The sequence below is a fragment of the Lissotriton helveticus genome, chromosome 12 (genome assembly GCF_964261635.1).
Source record: "Lissotriton helveticus chromosome 12, aLisHel1.1, whole genome shotgun sequence".
In the NCBI taxonomy this organism is placed as follows: domain Eukaryota; kingdom Metazoa; phylum Chordata; class Amphibia; order Caudata; family Salamandridae; genus Lissotriton; species Lissotriton helveticus.
In genome coordinates, this window is record NC_136073.1 from 146,039,602 (window position 1) to 146,056,232 (window position 16,631).

At 45.0% G+C, this 16,631-nt stretch overlaps 1 protein-coding gene across 1 annotated transcript in view; it reads right to left on the reverse strand.

Annotated features, from left to right (window-relative positions):
* Positions 1–16,631, reverse strand: part of LOC144797780 (hydroperoxide isomerase ALOXE3-like) — a 541,969-nt gene that overhangs the window by 287,144 nt on the left and 238,194 nt on the right. The window contains exons 4-5 of the mRNA XM_078668542.1: positions 11,060–11,182; positions 3,457–3,560 (exon numbers count right to left, since the gene is read on the reverse strand). Of these exons, the coding sequence (XP_078524668.1) occupies positions 3,457–3,560; positions 11,060–11,182 (227 nt within the window). The remainder of the gene's footprint in view (positions 1–3,456; positions 3,561–11,059; positions 11,183–16,631) is intronic.

Sequence of the window (16,631 nt, forward strand, 5' to 3'; positions counted from 1 at the left end):
TAATTTGACAGACAAACAACGCTTGCTTTCAATGCGTGATGCTTCCTTTTCTATGCTACATATTGAAAGGTTGGAATCTTTGCCTTTTTCTGTGGCAGAGGCCACTGCTGCTACGTGGCTTATCCACGGTTTAATAACACTGCCTTTTGCTTTATATAAGTTTTCAAATTGTATGAAATATGTGCCAATAGGTCGTTTTGAACCCTTGGGTAGCGGTTTTCTTCATGAGGTCTGGTCACTCCCATACACATACAGATGTTTCAAGGATGAACAGGAGGTTTATCTAACAGGGGATGAGTGTACTGAGACGCCAGATCATTCTTTAATGTGCAGACACATACAGTTACACGGTTCATGTAACAAGGACCGACCGAATATGGCTTGCGTTTTACAGGGCACGCCAGTTCCTGCTATCATCCCCACGTTTAAATTGTTAGAGAATGGTAGTTATTTAATGCTCAATAATGAAAACTGTTGTGGTTTAATTAAAGGTATAGCTTTCATAGTAACAGTAAGTGAGCGAGTTATTTGCTGCAGAAATGTTCTTTATCCTCCCACACGTGAACATAGGGAGTCTTCCATTTGGCCACAGATACCGACCTTGGGAGCAGAATTCAGCGGCATGGCTAGAATAAGAGCTCTATTGTCCCAGAAAGAGGTGGCCTTGAGCTCGGCCCGTGAAACTTTCAAGCTTCACATTGCTAACACCCGTACGGAGGTTCAGGCTCTTTTAAACACTGATTTGCCTTTGCATTTCGGAGCCATGGTCCGTTCTATCTTTAACGCGTCCTCCACAACGGGCCTAGCACATTTTTTTAAAGTTGTTAGCGGTGGTCTCGTGACTTCCTTTGAGAAGATTTTTGGAGTCATCCCTGCCTTCTTCCATTCTATTTTTTCGTCCTTATTTGGAGGGTTCCCGTTTTTACTTGCATTAGCGGCTGGCGCATTGGTGGTTTTCTGCCTTTTTAAATATGGATGCCCTTCCTGTGCAAGACCACGCTCAGCTGCTACTGACGCGGTTTCGCAACCGCATGCTTGATTATTATGGCACACTGCCGTTGGCGACTCTAAGCACGGCGTTTGGATTATCTTTTCGGTTCTCCTATTTCACCTGTGTCCAGCCTGTATTTCGCTGCCTGACCTGTGATTTCCTTTGGGCCATTGATTTGTGTCTCTGCGGACCAATATCTTCTGACGTCGATTTTGATCAACTGATGAGTCCTATCATTGCTCACGAGTTGGTTTGTTCTGACGAAAGGATTATGGCCTTGGCGGTGGCACATGGACTAATGGGTCCCTGGGATGTGTTGTCGGCAGCGCAAAATTTCTTGGAACAAAGTTTTCTTGAAAACCCACCGAGCTGTCCTCTGATGGTTATAGAGGATCCGGTGCTGGAAGATCACGTATGTTCCTTTCATCTTTTAAATTGGATGGCTGAACTGTTTTCGGATGAGGACAGTGACTTCCTCCTGGAGGCTGTTGCAGCTTACTTTTCATATACAGTCTTATCATAGACACAGCCTCAAATTGACATGCTGATTGATAGCGTTTCCTTAATTTTATTGACTTTTGGTCAAGACATTTTATTTTTGCTTGCCTATTGGCTTGAGCCACATTATACTTGTGGGCTATTTTTTAGCATTAGTTTTTATAATTGAATTTTTATTCATGCTCGTTTATAATTGGATTCTGCTCTCATGTGATGGCACTTCTGTTATCTTATTTAGTCCGTTCTCGGATCATGGGGGGGTGTTGTATAGCTCCTATATATCCTTATATCGTGTTAAGTTAGCATAGGTACATTTGAGATTTAAACGCCATTTTTCCTTTCTTGCAACTTCTGCACACGACACTTAATTGTTGACTTAGCTTTCAACCTAGTGGTTTGCCGTGGTGTATGTGAGAATAATATGTTATTGCTCTGATATCAGTTTTGTTTAATAAACCATGTCTGCACGGAGAGTGCTGAAGTTTCAGGAGCAACACGATATGGAATTGTTATGAGGTCTGATCTCCACGCCTTCATAGTCATAACACAAGTGCAGCCTTTGCCAACTTGGGCTTGAGGCGGGATTGATATTGCTTTGCACGAGAATTGTTAACACACTTGATGCGGTGCACATGCAGAGAGAGCTGGTGTATGCTGATGTGATTCCTTCATGCTAGGACACTAAGGTATGGGCCCGCCCTAAAACAACCCAAAGAGACCTTCTTAGCTAATAATATAATATATGTGTTAGGGAGGGTGAGATATAAGTGTTGTTAACTCTTATTCATTACAGCATGTTAACATGCTGTCACCATTCGCTTTTTATGTCTTAGTAACTATGCTGATAATTTTGCTACTGATAATAAGTATACTTGTATTATCTAAGATACTGCGCCTGAGAAGACGGCATTAGTAAATAAACATTTCAAATGCACATGTGTCTTCTTTACTCCATGTTCTGGTTTGTAATGATAATATAACGAAAGAGTGTTCATGAGTCCCACGTACCCTGAGGTACTGTAAGTTCATGTTCTGGTTTGTCTAAACATTGGGAGTTTGATATGTCCAATGAGACACTGTAGCTAGCTCGGTAAGGGGTGAGTTGGTTGCTAAGGTAAGTTTTGGGACATCCTAATTTGCCGAGGTTCCACTCCTCTGTGCACAGTTCTGTGTGAGTACAGAAACCCTGCAACAGTTCCTCCGCCATTATGAAGGAACCGCCCCTGTTTGGAACTGGGAAGCAGGTTCAAGTACCCGTGCCGGCTCAATATACTGTGATTCTTGGAAAATCATTTAAACTTCCTCTGTCCCATAAACTGAATCTGACCTTGTGTAATGTAGCTGGTGCTCGTCTAAAGCAGTCCAATGCCCCTGGGCCACTGCGTGCTACATAAACTGATAAAATAGCTTATACTTCACACAAGCACACACAAACACTGATGCTTCTTGCTGCCCTGTACTCGCACAAGCTCTAAGGCTATTTCTGAGGTTAAGAGATACTGTGGGCCTGCTTTTCAGCCTAACCAAGGTACTCCAATTTTAATCATGATAATTTTCAGTTCCAGTAAGATGACACCCTGTGTTTTAAAATCTGCATATGTAATGGGTTGATCAGCTGTATAAATCACAGTGGTTAACCAGATTAAATAGCGATGTACCTAAGGGTTTCAAGTGCCAAGATCACTCATTCCTCAGCCATCTACAATCAAACACTCATTTGTTCTACAAGCAGGAAAAGGAGGCAACAAGGCAGATTTCAAATAGATAACAATCCTGACAGCCAGATAAATATTCATAAATCCTCTTGTTTATACTGAAAAACACATCCGGGAGTGGGGTCGCTGGTAATCCTTAAATTCTAATTTAATTGTGAAGTATTGGAATGCCTGTAAGCCTCAGAAATCAGATTGCCTAAAGTGAGCTAGACACACAATGTACACACTGCCTTTTGAAAGGAAATTTCCTACCTGAATTAGCAGTTTTATGAGTCCAAAAAACCCTCTTGAGGTCTTGAAGTGATTTCCAGGATTCCTGACATCCCAAAAATCCTTTCAGTTTGACTTCCAGCATTCTAGGAGGAAGAGAGACCATCACATCACGATGAGTATAATGCATAATGAAAAGTTCATTTGAACATGGTGTTCTGTTGTTTTTTAAAAGATATTTTTTATTCAAATATGAATGATGTCTCTAGTTTGAAAATTTGTGGATTGTGACAAAGCAGTTCAAAATTGAAGCTGAGACACAAACCCAGTTCCCCAGCTTCTAGCTGTTAGTCTACATCCTCTTCTCTATGCTAGCATAAAGGAGAAATAACAATGTATGAAATACATCTGTTCTACAGTGAGGAAAGAGTACATTTAAACATTCAAAAAGCTTTATTCAACAGTATGTCATAAAAGCACGCACACTACATATATCACAAGACAAAATAAATAGTACATAACTATACACAAGATAAAAAGTTATTAAATTCCAATGATTACTGTCGATTAAAAATCAAATTAAAATAGATATACTATCCAATAAAAATGATTCATAATAAAGGAGCATCATTCATCGTACTAGCAAGCAGCGGTGGCAGTAAAGAACGTGTACGGATAATCCATGCCCACCTTAAAAATGTGGCTACAGAAACAACTATGCAAGGGGTACAATCTGACTCAAATATCCTTAAGGCTTCTATGTGCTGCCGGGTGCCCAAGTTTAAGCAAGTAGGTTTCAGCCATTTACGTCGTGGACTAACATAGAGGGGGCATACAAAGTATAGGTGGGCTGTTGTCTCAACCATGTCTAAACACTTATGACATTTGTCATCAGGGGGATGCGCCCATTTGTAGGTAAAAGTTTTAACTGGAAGTGATCCTACACTAAACTGAAAAAACAGTTTACGATCTAGTGGGCTCTCAATGATATCCCAATAAGCTTCACAAAAAGGCCGTGATTTTTAATGTAAAAAACGGCCAGTTAAATTAGTGTTCATGCAAGCTCTATGGGATAAAGTCAGGACCATTTCCCAGTATATGACTTTCAATTGATCTTTTGAGGGGAAGGTTGATATGTCCAGTTCATCCCATAAAGGGGTTAGATCTAGCTTTATCAAAAGCTTCCTGAGCTCTTTGAGCCAGTGGATTTTGTGAAAACGATCCACCAAGATCACATCCTTCAGGGCCTGGACATAGTGTGTGAGTTCAGGAGTGGTCCAAATTCGCCTCCAGTACAAAAGTGGGCGTAACCTCGCTATATCTACAACATTTTTCCTGCCTAAGTCAAGTAAAAGCGGAACGGTCGGAGTGCTTTGGGGAACACCGACTAAACTACGTAAGGTTTTATTCTCTGCTTTTGCTAATCGACTCAGGTTGGTTAATCCCCATAGCTCTGATCCATACAGGGTAGCACTTAACACTTTCATGTTGTATATCTCCAAAGCTGGCGTGATTGGCTTTGTAAGAGAGGATTTATGTTTAGACAATAGGGCACCTGCAAGCTGGTGAAATTTTAGAGTGGCCATGTCCGTGTGACGTTTCCAATGCATGTTATTCTGGAGTAGAATACCTAGGTAGGTGAAAGCCTCCACCTGCTCTAGGGGTGTATTGTTCAGAAAAATTCTACCTTTAAAAGATTTGTGCTGATTGAGGGACATGAACTTGGTTTTTGTTGTATTAATCTCAAGTCCACGCAGTTGGCAAAAGTCCCCGAAGGAGTTGACAGCCTTCTGTAGCCCACTTGGAGTTTGTGAGATTATCAATGTGTCGTCCGCGAACATGAGGACAGGAACGTGAACCCCAGCTATTACAGGGGCATCAGTGGGGGAACTACAAAGATGGTCAACTATTCCGTTAATATATAACGAAAACAGGGTAGGGGCCAAGACACAACCCTGCCGAACACCGCGCTCGACAGGGAATGTGTTAGTGGCCTCACCCTGTGCCCCCCATCTGATTCTTTCAAAGTTGCTCTCATGTAAACGGACGAGGATGGTCAGTAGCTCAGGGGCCATTCCTAACTCAGCAAGAACATTCCAAAGTTTACAGCGAGGGACCAAACCGAAAGCCGATTTTAAATCGACAAAAACTGCGTAAAGTGACCCTTCAGTCAGGACCACGTTCCTCCAATATAGTGTAATAAAATAGAAGACTTGGTCTATAGAGCTAGTGCAGGGGCGGAAGCGGCTTGAAAAGGGGATAAAATATTATGTTCATCTATCCAAGTCTGGACTTTGTTTTGTACTAGTCGCCCAATACGTTTTTGTGCAGAGTCAATAAGACTAATGGGCCTGTAATTACTTGGGAGGGATTTATCACCCTTCTTAAAAACAGGATTTATTTCGGCTCCCTTCCACGAAAATGGAATGGGAGCACCCCTGGCCACTGAGTTCACTAAAAGTCCGAAATACTGGCACCAGGACGATCTGTCACTTAAAAAGACTTCGGCCGGTATACCATCCATGCCTGGAGCTCTGCCGCTGGACACACAATCTAATGCTGTACTAACTTCTTTAGTGGTAAAAATCTGGCTTTGGTAAAAGATGGCAGGAGGTAGAGGGCACTCCTCCTCTACTAGGCTTCGAGCATATTGGGGCTTAAAGAATTCTACCCACTGGGACTGAGCAACATTATTTTGTGGAGGTTCTGCTAATCCTCCCCTGTCCCATTTTATAATGTTCCAAAATTGCTTGGAATCATTTGCTTCACAAGCGTGTTTCAAGTCCCGCCACCTATCCTCATCCCACTGTCTTTTTGCCACCTTCTGGGCATGTCTATATAGATCTCTAGCCTCTCTCACTCTGGTGGTATTCTTTGTTCTTAATTCCGCACTCAGATTTTGGCGTGCAGATTTACATGACTCATTACACCACTTGGCCATTGGCGGATTTTTGCCTCTATTTCCTGGGTTCCAAGCCCTAAAAAAAAAGGGTTTAAGCCTAGAAAACAGGTGGGAATGTGCCTCTAACATAATTAGAGGAAAATCCGAGCTACTAATTTGGAGATTGAGTCGGGCCAGTTCACTCACGACCTCTGCTTTGAGCGCGACCAGATTTGCAGGGTTCTCAATAAGTTTATTCCATTTAACATGGCGCATGTTATGAGAAACAACGATATCTAGTGTACTCTTGGAGGCTCATCTCTGACCCCCTTTTGGGCTTGGAATATCGAACAGAGAGGGTTATGGTCACTTTCCAACCGGGGTTAATGACCATATCCACTAGACAATGCCATAGCCACCAGGAGATAGTCAATACGGCTGCTGTTCCGTCCATTGTCAGGTCTGAAGGGGTTCTTCCGTTTGCTGCTCTAAGGCCTCTTTCTAGGCATAGGGCTTTTAATTGAATAGCTGTAGCTGTCCATCTTTTTATAGCAGGCACTTCAAGTTTAGGGATACCCCATCAAAGATCCTGGTCTGTTGAGAGATCTTGGTCCTCATGGCCAAGTGGTTCATAAGTGGTCTTAAAATCTCCACCCACTATCGAAAGAATCTTCTCCGGGAGAGCCTTAAGCTGATTGTCGAGAGCGGCTATTACCTCAGAAGTATACCCCCCTGTTAGCCCCCTGGCATAGACATTAAAAATAACCACCCTTTGACCGTGGTACCATTCAAGTCTAATCATCATAATGTCGTTCGCCAGGAACCCAGTTTGATGCACCTTACATCGTAAACTCTGGCGAACCCAAATCACCAGTCCACCTGCAGGCCGGCCTTTTGATTTTTTTGTTGCGGGGACATAGAAATTAAGAAATCCCACGCGAAAGACTGGGGTTATTGACCAACACTCCTGGAAAAGGTTAATGTAATTTAGATCTATGAAACTACACCATTCAGGTGACAAAACCTCAATACCAATTCCCGCAAGATTCCATGAAAGCAAAGACAAGCCTTTTTTTGTTTTTTGCAGAGTTATACTCATATTAGGGGGACTCTCTGTTCGTCCCTTGATGTCACTCTCCCTCATTAATGTGTGTTTGACAAAGTTAAACTTAGGTAACTGTAGGTTTGGCATGGTACACGGTCCTTTCTTTTTTTTGCAGGGTTATACTCATATTAGGTGGACTCTCTGTTCCTCCCCTCATGTCACTCTCCCTCACTAGTGTGTGCTTGACAATGTTAGACTTAAGTAACTGTGAGTTTAATGGGGTACTATTTGTTGTACTAGGACCACCCTCACTGATGGAATACAAACAGGTCACTAGGGGGGAATTAGTGTCATAAGTGGTCCCAACATTGGCCAGCAAACTTACATACAGATGTCTTGGGATCTTGACAGACAACCGCTTTACCCTGTGCCCGATGGTCATTCACCCGACCATTCCAAGGGATATTTCCCAAAGGGTTATTAGAGTCGCCCTGGAGTCAATCGCATTCTTCCAAATCGGTGAGGACCCCAAACCGGTTCCTCATACTTATTCCATCCCACAAGGATGGGGTCATCCTCCCGCTTGGCATGAATGCGAGCGCACGTTTTGACCTACACCTACAAGAACTCTTTGCACACCAGAATTTATCATACAAAAACTCCAGGGTAAGTGGTATTATCATCGAATCCCTTTGTTGGGGGGGAGTACGTTTTCTAACACATTAATCAGCGCTTGTCCGCTAGAAAAGTTCATAGCTATACAATCGCCCTCAAATCTTTTCTTGTGATTGCCTAACCATGTCACCCTTCTAGCCATTTTAATTTCCCTGGCTAATTGCTGGCTACCCCTTGCAGATATCCTCATGTTATTGGTCAGCCAGTGCATTGCTTTGTCAATTAAAGTGGTGGCTGTTTCCACTTGACCAGGACCCAAAGGAGGAGCATTAGCTAAAACAAGTACTAATGGGAGGGCCTCCAGAATAAACTGAAATGCTGCTCTCTCTAATGAGGGTTTATGAGTAGCTATAGGGGCAGTCGAGCTTGGAGGAAGGGTAGCACAAGGGGCCCCTTTCTCTAGGTTTACCATATCGCTGGGGTGTTTGGGAACAGCTGATTCAAGGGTTAGGACCTTGGTGGTTAAACCCTCAGCATTAAGAGGAAAGTCATGTATAGACTGAGATGGGGGCATCAGAGTGGACTGCCTCTTAGGAGTGGATGGCTGCCCGACAGACTCCAGAGGTACTGATGTTGGTCGTACGGAGGGGGCGTTATGCTGCAGTATTGGCCCGCTATTCTGCTCCAAAGCTATCATCCTGCCCTCAATGGAAGTTAACCTGGACATGATGGGAGCCAGAGTAAAATCTAGTTTCTCTTTGAGGATTACCCAGAGTGAACTAGATAAATCCTCCAGTGATGGCTGAATGTTTGCGGGTAACTGTCTAGATAATTTAGGCTTTGCTTTTGGAATCCGTCCCCTCTTCTGTTGTATGGCCTTGCTAGGGGGAACCAGCCCACCAGCCCTTGTACATCGTCTCATAGTTGGAATAGGCGAGGGAAAAGAGCTGGATGAGTCATCTACAATGCGGTCTAGGGGGAATACATTTTGGGACTGATCGTGACAACTCAGAGACATGTTGGGTGGTTCAACCAGGTCAATCAAGTCCCGTGCTAGACATGGGGATGGAGTCTCTAGCTGGGAGGTAAGGCACTCTGGAATGTCATGTACCATGGCGTCAACAATACGGTCTGGGTCCAAAGATAGCCTCCTCTCGGTTCTTTCGATTTCATCATTGATCATGCTAGAAACTTTCACCAAGTATGAATCCAGGGTCGCCACTCCCCCTCCATTGGGTTTGAGAACCTCGGTTCTCTTTTTACCCATGATTGCTTAACAATATAAAATTGATGGGAGACAGTACCCTTCCTTGAAGCCAATGTTATGGGGGTGGCCCAGCCCAGCCTCGTCCTGCCCCGGATGGCCACAGACGGCCCGCCCTTTGCCCGGGCTTCGCCCGGCACTGCCCGCGCACGTCCCTCGAGGCGGGAGGCGTTCTGGTCTTTTCAAGCGCCTCCAGGCGCTGCGATGTCATCACAGGTGCGCCCTGACCCCCGGGGCACCTGGGAGTTGAAGTCCCGGCAGAGGGAGCACACAGGATGCAGGAGCCATTGCCCTCATGGCTGGAGCTGCGGCCAGGTAAGTGCTGCCAAACATTTCCCACCCGGAGCTCCCGGCGCTCCGGTCTTTTCAAGCGCCTCTGGGCGCTGCGGTGTCCTCACAGGTGCGCCCTGACCCCCGGGGCACCTGGGAGTTGAAGTCCCGGCAGAGGGAGCACACAGGATGCAGGAGCCGTTGCCCTCACGGCTGGGACTGCGGCGAGGTAGTGAGCACACAGGATGCAGGAGCCGTTGCCCTCACAGCTGGAGCTGTGGCCAGGTAAGTCCTGCCAAACGTTTCCCCCCCCCGGAGCTCCCGGCGCTCCGGTCTTTTCAAGTGCCTCCGGGCGCTGCGGTGTCGTCACAGGTGCGCCCTGACCCCCAGGGCACCTGGGAGTTGAAGTCCCGGCAGAGGGAGCACACAGGATGCAGGAGCCGTTGCCCTCACGGCTGGGACTGCGGCGAGGTAGTGAGCACACAGGATGCAGGAGCCGTTGCCCTCACGGCTGGAGCTGCGGCCAGGTAAACATTTTCTAATGCAAGACTATTTCTAGGACAAAGTGTCATCACAAAATCCATTAGGTTGGGGCATTGGGTTAGAATAGGATGAGAAAACTATGTTTTCACTCATATATTTATTGATTGCATGGAACCAGTGAACATAACATAAATTCAGTTCAATGAAATTATGAACTACAAAAAAACCCTGATAGAGCCAAGGAAAGAAAGACAAGTCTGATTAATAAATCAGGCTTGTGTCCTTATGAGTCGAAACTGAAATGGAAATAGGAGATGGTCCTTGTGGTGTTTCTACGTTGGGTGTCATGCCAAACTATTGACAACCAAAATTGGTCAACTTGTAGTGTTTGCCAAGTACTGTTAACTGAAACTGACCACCGTTGATAATGGGTGCTTGCCATCCTCTGATCACTCACTAGCTGTGTGTCTGTGAGCAGTGCTGTGCACCACCCACATTTCAGTGGATGGGCAGTAAGCTCAAGTATGACTTTAAAAATAGCATAGTAAAATTTAAATATTGATTTGTATGAGTATTTAGAGTTAAATGACTTGATTTAACACCATCATCTCTCTGGTAATTCAGTTATTCTAGGAGACAGGCAGCATGCAGATACAAAGCTTGTGCATAACATGTACATGCCATATCTATGAATGCTTAGATGGAGAACATTAAAGGGCATGTTAGACTTATAATGACAGAATGAGTTTAGAAATAAGACCAAATGTTCTTTCACCCACTCTTAATTCCATTTGGCATGGACGCAAGACACGGTTCATCTTAAAATGTGTTTAACAAAATGGCTGCCCATTCGTAGTATGGCTCTTAAAAAGGATCCATGCTTTATGAGCAATCTACAGTTCGCAGTACCAACTACGGTAAAAGAAGTTGAAATTCTAAAGAAAAACCTTAAACGAGTCATGCATGATTTCAATTACAAGAGGCCACTCTTATTGTCTTATTAGGATTCCAATTGCTATAGAGAGTATGGCTCCCTTTGTAGCACCAACGTATATTTGTTCTGAATGCCATGAGACTCAATACTTACGACGTTTTCAGCGTGAGGGCAAAATTCAATAATTTGGTAGTGGAGTATTTAACGTTCGAGTCTAGTTCCTTGGTGTCATCCACATCAATGCATCTTGGAAAGGCGTTGTGGTACACTTTCCACCTAGCAGAGGTAGAAGGATAAAGAAAAGAGAATAAAAACATATCAATGAATACTTCAGTCTGGAAAAGTGTTCTAGAACCCTGCCTTATAGGCATAGCAAAATGGCTGCCATTTGTGTCAAAATTCTTTATTGAATGAACAATCATAAGTAATCAAGAGATGAAAAGAAAGTGTCTGTGTCTGAAAGCGAAGGGAATGGGCAGAGGTAAGTGTGTTGTGTGGTGCAAGAAATTGGGCTGTTGGTTGACTGGGGTGTGAGCTTTGGTCAAACAGCGCACATAAGCCTTGTCATGAGGAGGCACAGTCTAGCCCTAAATTAACCTGTGCTCAACCCCCAGGTAGCTTCAAACCATAATAAAGTGAAAAATACCACACAAAAAGGAACCCACGCCAAGTTGGAAAAAGAGTCTAATATTAAAACAAGACCAAAAATGACAAAAATCCAAGGAGTATAACCGGAGATATGCAATTGTAAACGTTTTAGTGAAAATAGCGCCCGGAAATATAAAGCATCCAACTGTGGTTATCTGTTTATGCCCGCAGGGCGTTGCGTTACTTGGCGTCTATTCCAATGGAGCTTGCAGCTGTGAGGTGAGGCTATGAGGGGCTATGCATCTGTCCCAATGGGTACCAAAGCTGTACTTTGCAGGAGCCCTTCAGGTCCATTCAGAAGGGCCCATGGCTGGGTGGCACCATTTAGGATAGCAAGACTCAGATAGTAGAGCCCATGTGCTGGGTTTGAGGTTGTTGGAAACCTGGTGTGCCCCTGAGGCGTCTGATCAGGAAGCCAGACAACTAGCTCTTGGAGTCACTCTGGGTTCAAGAGATGAAAGTCATGACCCCACCCAGGCCAGAGAGCAGCAGGTCAGCAGTCCTCCAGGGCAGCAGTACAGCCGAGTGGCAGTCCTTCCTGGCAAAGTACCCACTTGTCCAAAGTTGTACTGAAGAGGTGGTGTCTGAGGCCCAATATTTATACCTGGTGCCCTTCCCTTGGAACTGGTGGAGGGGGGACTTCAAGAAACTCTCTTTGAAATCCCCAGGAATCTTGCCTTACATGCCTTGGCTTCAGATTAACTACATGGAATGTGTGGCCCAGTGTGTGGCAGAAGGACACACCTATTCAAATATAAGTATGGCTGTGCCCAGCTCCTCCCTCCCATCCTGCTATTGACAGGCGAAGTTTACCGCGGAGCAGCTGGCGGACTGTAGGAGTGTCAAACAGCGATTTCCTCGGCGATTTCTCGGCGATTCCTCAGCATTTTTAGAGCGTTGGAGCAGCGGTGGTAATCAGCGTCCTGGAGCCTGTTCGGGCTGAGCCGCGCGCACCTGTACGGAGTTGTGCTCACGGCGTTAGTGGAGCTCAGTGATTTTGCCGAGAAAAGGAGTTGGATGTAGAAAATGTTTACCTGGCATTGCTCATGGAGCAAAAATCTGTAGCGGAGTAGGGGCACAAGACTACTGCGGCTCAGCGCTGTCTGTTGAGCAGGGTAGAAACAATATTAAAAGCGCAGAGGTTTAAGTGAATTGAGTGGAGCAGAAGCTGGCTGGAGCCCCGAGAAAGGCACAATACGTAAGTCCGGCTAATTCTTTCTTTACGAGACTTTTTTTTTGTGTACGGCATATTGAAATGCTGATCTGGGATTGCGTAAGGACCTCTGAGAGTCACCTGCTTTCTGGCTATTTTCTAAGCCCAGGAGCCTTGGGGAGAGCACGCACCTGGGACCACTTGCCACAAGCCTCATTACCTCTCACGGCCCCCGCTTCGTGGGAGCCGCTCGCAAAGGTTGACTCTGTGTCCACGCTGCTGGTGGTTGCTGATAGCGTGAGGACTACGAGGTCCAGGAGCCTTGGGGAGAGCACGCACCTGGGATCACTTGCCTGGCCACCGGCTCTATTTTTTTTCGGCGAATTACCCGTGCGGGTGCGTGCCGTGCGAAGCCCGGGCAAAGGGCGGGCCGTCTGTGGCCGTCCGGGGCTGACCGAGGCTGGGCTGGGCCACCCCCTCTGGTTGTACCCTCAAGGACAAATGGGGAACATCTGACGGCTGAGGACAATTCATCCTGGTATTTTAGCACTATCACATATTATTAATGTACACAACTATATAAATAAATAAATAAATAACTAGGGGAAGCACACCTGGAGTGGGGATTGCTGTGCACCTAACAAGTGGTGAAGGCCTCAAGGTGAAGGCAGAACAACATTCATCAGAGCACCCCCCCCCCCCGAGTACAACCCTGCAGCCAGCGCCGGGATCCGCCAGGTCAGCAGGCGCAAAAGGGGGGTCGGTGGTATCAAAAACCATTAAGGATTTTATTGGCAAACATTTTAAAGGAAAGGAGATAGCAGAAAAGGAGACAAGTGTAATCGAGACCACGCAAAATATCGAGGATTTGGCTGCATCAAGCATCGAGGCCTTGAATCAGACTGACTTTAATATCGCTGAGATACCAATGGAACCTCGTTTATCATCTTCGCCAAGGATGTTCCAATCGAATTTCACCCAGGACATAGGAGCAGATGCGGTGAATGGAGAACGAGTAGATTGTAGCGACTCCATGGGCGAAGGGAACATTACTGGGGAGGTACCCAGCCATAAGGGACATGAAATACAAGAGACCCCAAACATTGCGGATCAGATGTATCTGGCATGTCTTTACGCAGCCTGGAGGTGACGGGTTCTACCGGCCTATCCATGCTCGAGGTTATGCTAATGCTCCAGAAACCTCTGCAGGGCATTTTAGAGGTTACAGTCCTAAACAATGACATTCTAAAAAGACACGGTGACCAATTTAAGGGTATAAATAGGGAATTAGCATAGATCAAAAACTTGATGCCCTCAGTAGTAAGACCAGTAGAAGCCCAGGAGGAAAATAAAGTGGCCAGGGGGGAAGAAGTGGAAGAGGAGACTGGCCCCCAGAGAATGCACCCACAGAATATGTATCCTACCGCCCCATGCTTATAAAGAGGTATGGGGATAAGAGGTATAGAAGGCAAAATATACTAAGGCGAAGGAAAGGGATTAAGGCCCGAACTAATTGCCACCCCATAAAGCACCAGGATCATAGGGGGGGGTAACTCCGGTATATAAGACAATAGATAAGGTAGTAAGACAAGGAACTAAAAAGCTAAATTTCGTAGAGAAAGGTGCAAGTAGCAGTAGACCTGAAGAACAATTCAGGGGGATAAAGAGGAATGACATGGGAGAGAACAAAAAGGCTACCAGGAGAAATCCCCCAGGGGTAAAGAAGAGTGTAGGAGTAGAGTGGGAGAAGGTGATGTCCCCAGGTGCGGAGGGACCCCACCCAAGTTATGGGAAGGGGGCCAAAATAGGGAGAGGAGAAGAAGTTAGTAGGCACATAAGGGGAGAAATGTTAGAAGGGAATTGCCAACATCAGCTGACAGAACTACCTACTGACACTTGGATATTTGTAGAGCCAATAGGACAGGTGAAAGGGGGGAAAAGAATCAAGAAACTAAACCCCTTGAATCGCTTCCAGCTACTATCCTCATTTGGAAAGTGCCCCAGTCTAAGATATGTTAGCACTGCTGATCTAAAAGAAGTGGGGTTCACGGTAAACAGTAAGGGGGAGGAAATAACCAAGGTTTTACTCCACTCAGCCCTAATAAAGGATGCTATAGAAAAGGCAGAAACCGAGATGCTACGGGAAGGCATTAGAATACTAAAAAGGAAGGAAGTACTATCGGATAAGTAAGGGAATTCATTCCTCAGGAACCACGCAGCATTAGGCGAGAGACAAATAAAAATGATCAACCTGGGGAGAGGCACTAAAGACACCCTAGAAATCACGATAGGACCTAAAGATCAAAGGTGGGACATGGAAGAATAGATTCAGAGAGCTGGCATACATGAGTGGTGAGGAAGATGGTTATATGAGTGAGATCGATTAGGAAGTAGGGTCGCCGCACAGTCTAGCCTATCTATAACAACCTGGAATATGAATGGGTACAATAGAATAGTGGCACAGGAAGCACAGGAAGATTTTAAAAATATCTTAAGGAAAAACTATATCGTTTGTCTCTAGGAAACCTGACTGTGCCGCGGAATCCCTGCTACCGTAGGTTTTACTCATAATGTAAAAAGCAGCTAAAAGGAACATAGTGGGTAGACCTTCAGGGGGTCTGATGACGTTAGTTTCAACAAGGATAGCCAAAGACATTGAACCCCTGGAACTAAAGTGCAACTGGGCATTGGGCAATAGAGTGCGAACAACAAATAATATGTTGGGGGGTGAAAGCCTATGCATTATAAATGTGTATATTCAGAAAGGGAAAGCAAACGAGTATAAGGCGGACTTGGAACGTTTAAAAACTGACCTGGAAGAGGTATGTGACCGTTATCCAAGGGATGTTTTTCATGATATTGGGAGACTTCAACCATAAATTGAACCCCAAAATAATGGACTCCTGGTTGAAGGATTTGTTGGATGCATATAAAATAGAGCGGGCGCAATTTCCCTGCTGCGATACTTCAACTAAAGATGATGAGCTGGGGCAACTGTTGGGTGTAATGGGATTTGTATGCTCCAACGGTAGAAAGAAAGCGGACAGGCCTGCGAAGCGTACTTTTAAGGTAGGGCAACAATTGTGCCCCATAGATTACGTATTCACACAGGCCTGGCACTTCCATCTTATCAAACAGTTTGAAATTCTGGGGGTGGAGGGTAGTGACCACTATCCATTGCAGGTAGAACTCCAGGTAAATAGCCCCCTGCAAACACAAAAAGTGCTATTAGTAGATGTAGAATACCCCAAGCGACTAACAACACGAATCACCGATGAATATATACAGAAACAGAGTGCATATCAGTTAACTGTGAATTTGGGTAACCTTGTACCAGGAGAGAGCATAGTCTGGTACGAGGGTATAATAAGGCAACTGGTGGAATGCCTCCAGATTAAATTAAAGTGTAATAATCACAAATCAGTACATAATGCGACATTACACCCTAACAATACCAAACATTGGTTTGATGCAGAATGCCGGAAACTAAAGGCCGGTATTAAGAAACAAGAAAGATGCCTCAGAGGTAACTATAGTGAGGAAGTGGTATTAGAACTTAGAAAATTGAAGTTAAAATATAAGACAGTTATCAGAGATAAAAAAAAAGGAGTTTTAAGGACAAATGTTGGGAGAACTTACTCGAGGTAATAGAAGATAAAAATTTGAAAGGCTTTTGGAGGTAAATACAGGACTGTACGGGAAAAGTACAAGGGACCATGCAGTGTTCAGCGCCAGAGGACAAGTGGCTGACCTACCTAGTGGAAATTTATGGTAAATGGCCAACGAGGGAGGGAATAATGGCAAAGGTTTGGCCAGGAATAAGTGAAGAATTAAAAATCCACTTTTCCCCAGACCGAATTAGAGACATAATAACTAGGCTAAACCTAACACGGGCAGCTGGCCCTGATAACCTGCCAGCTGTCA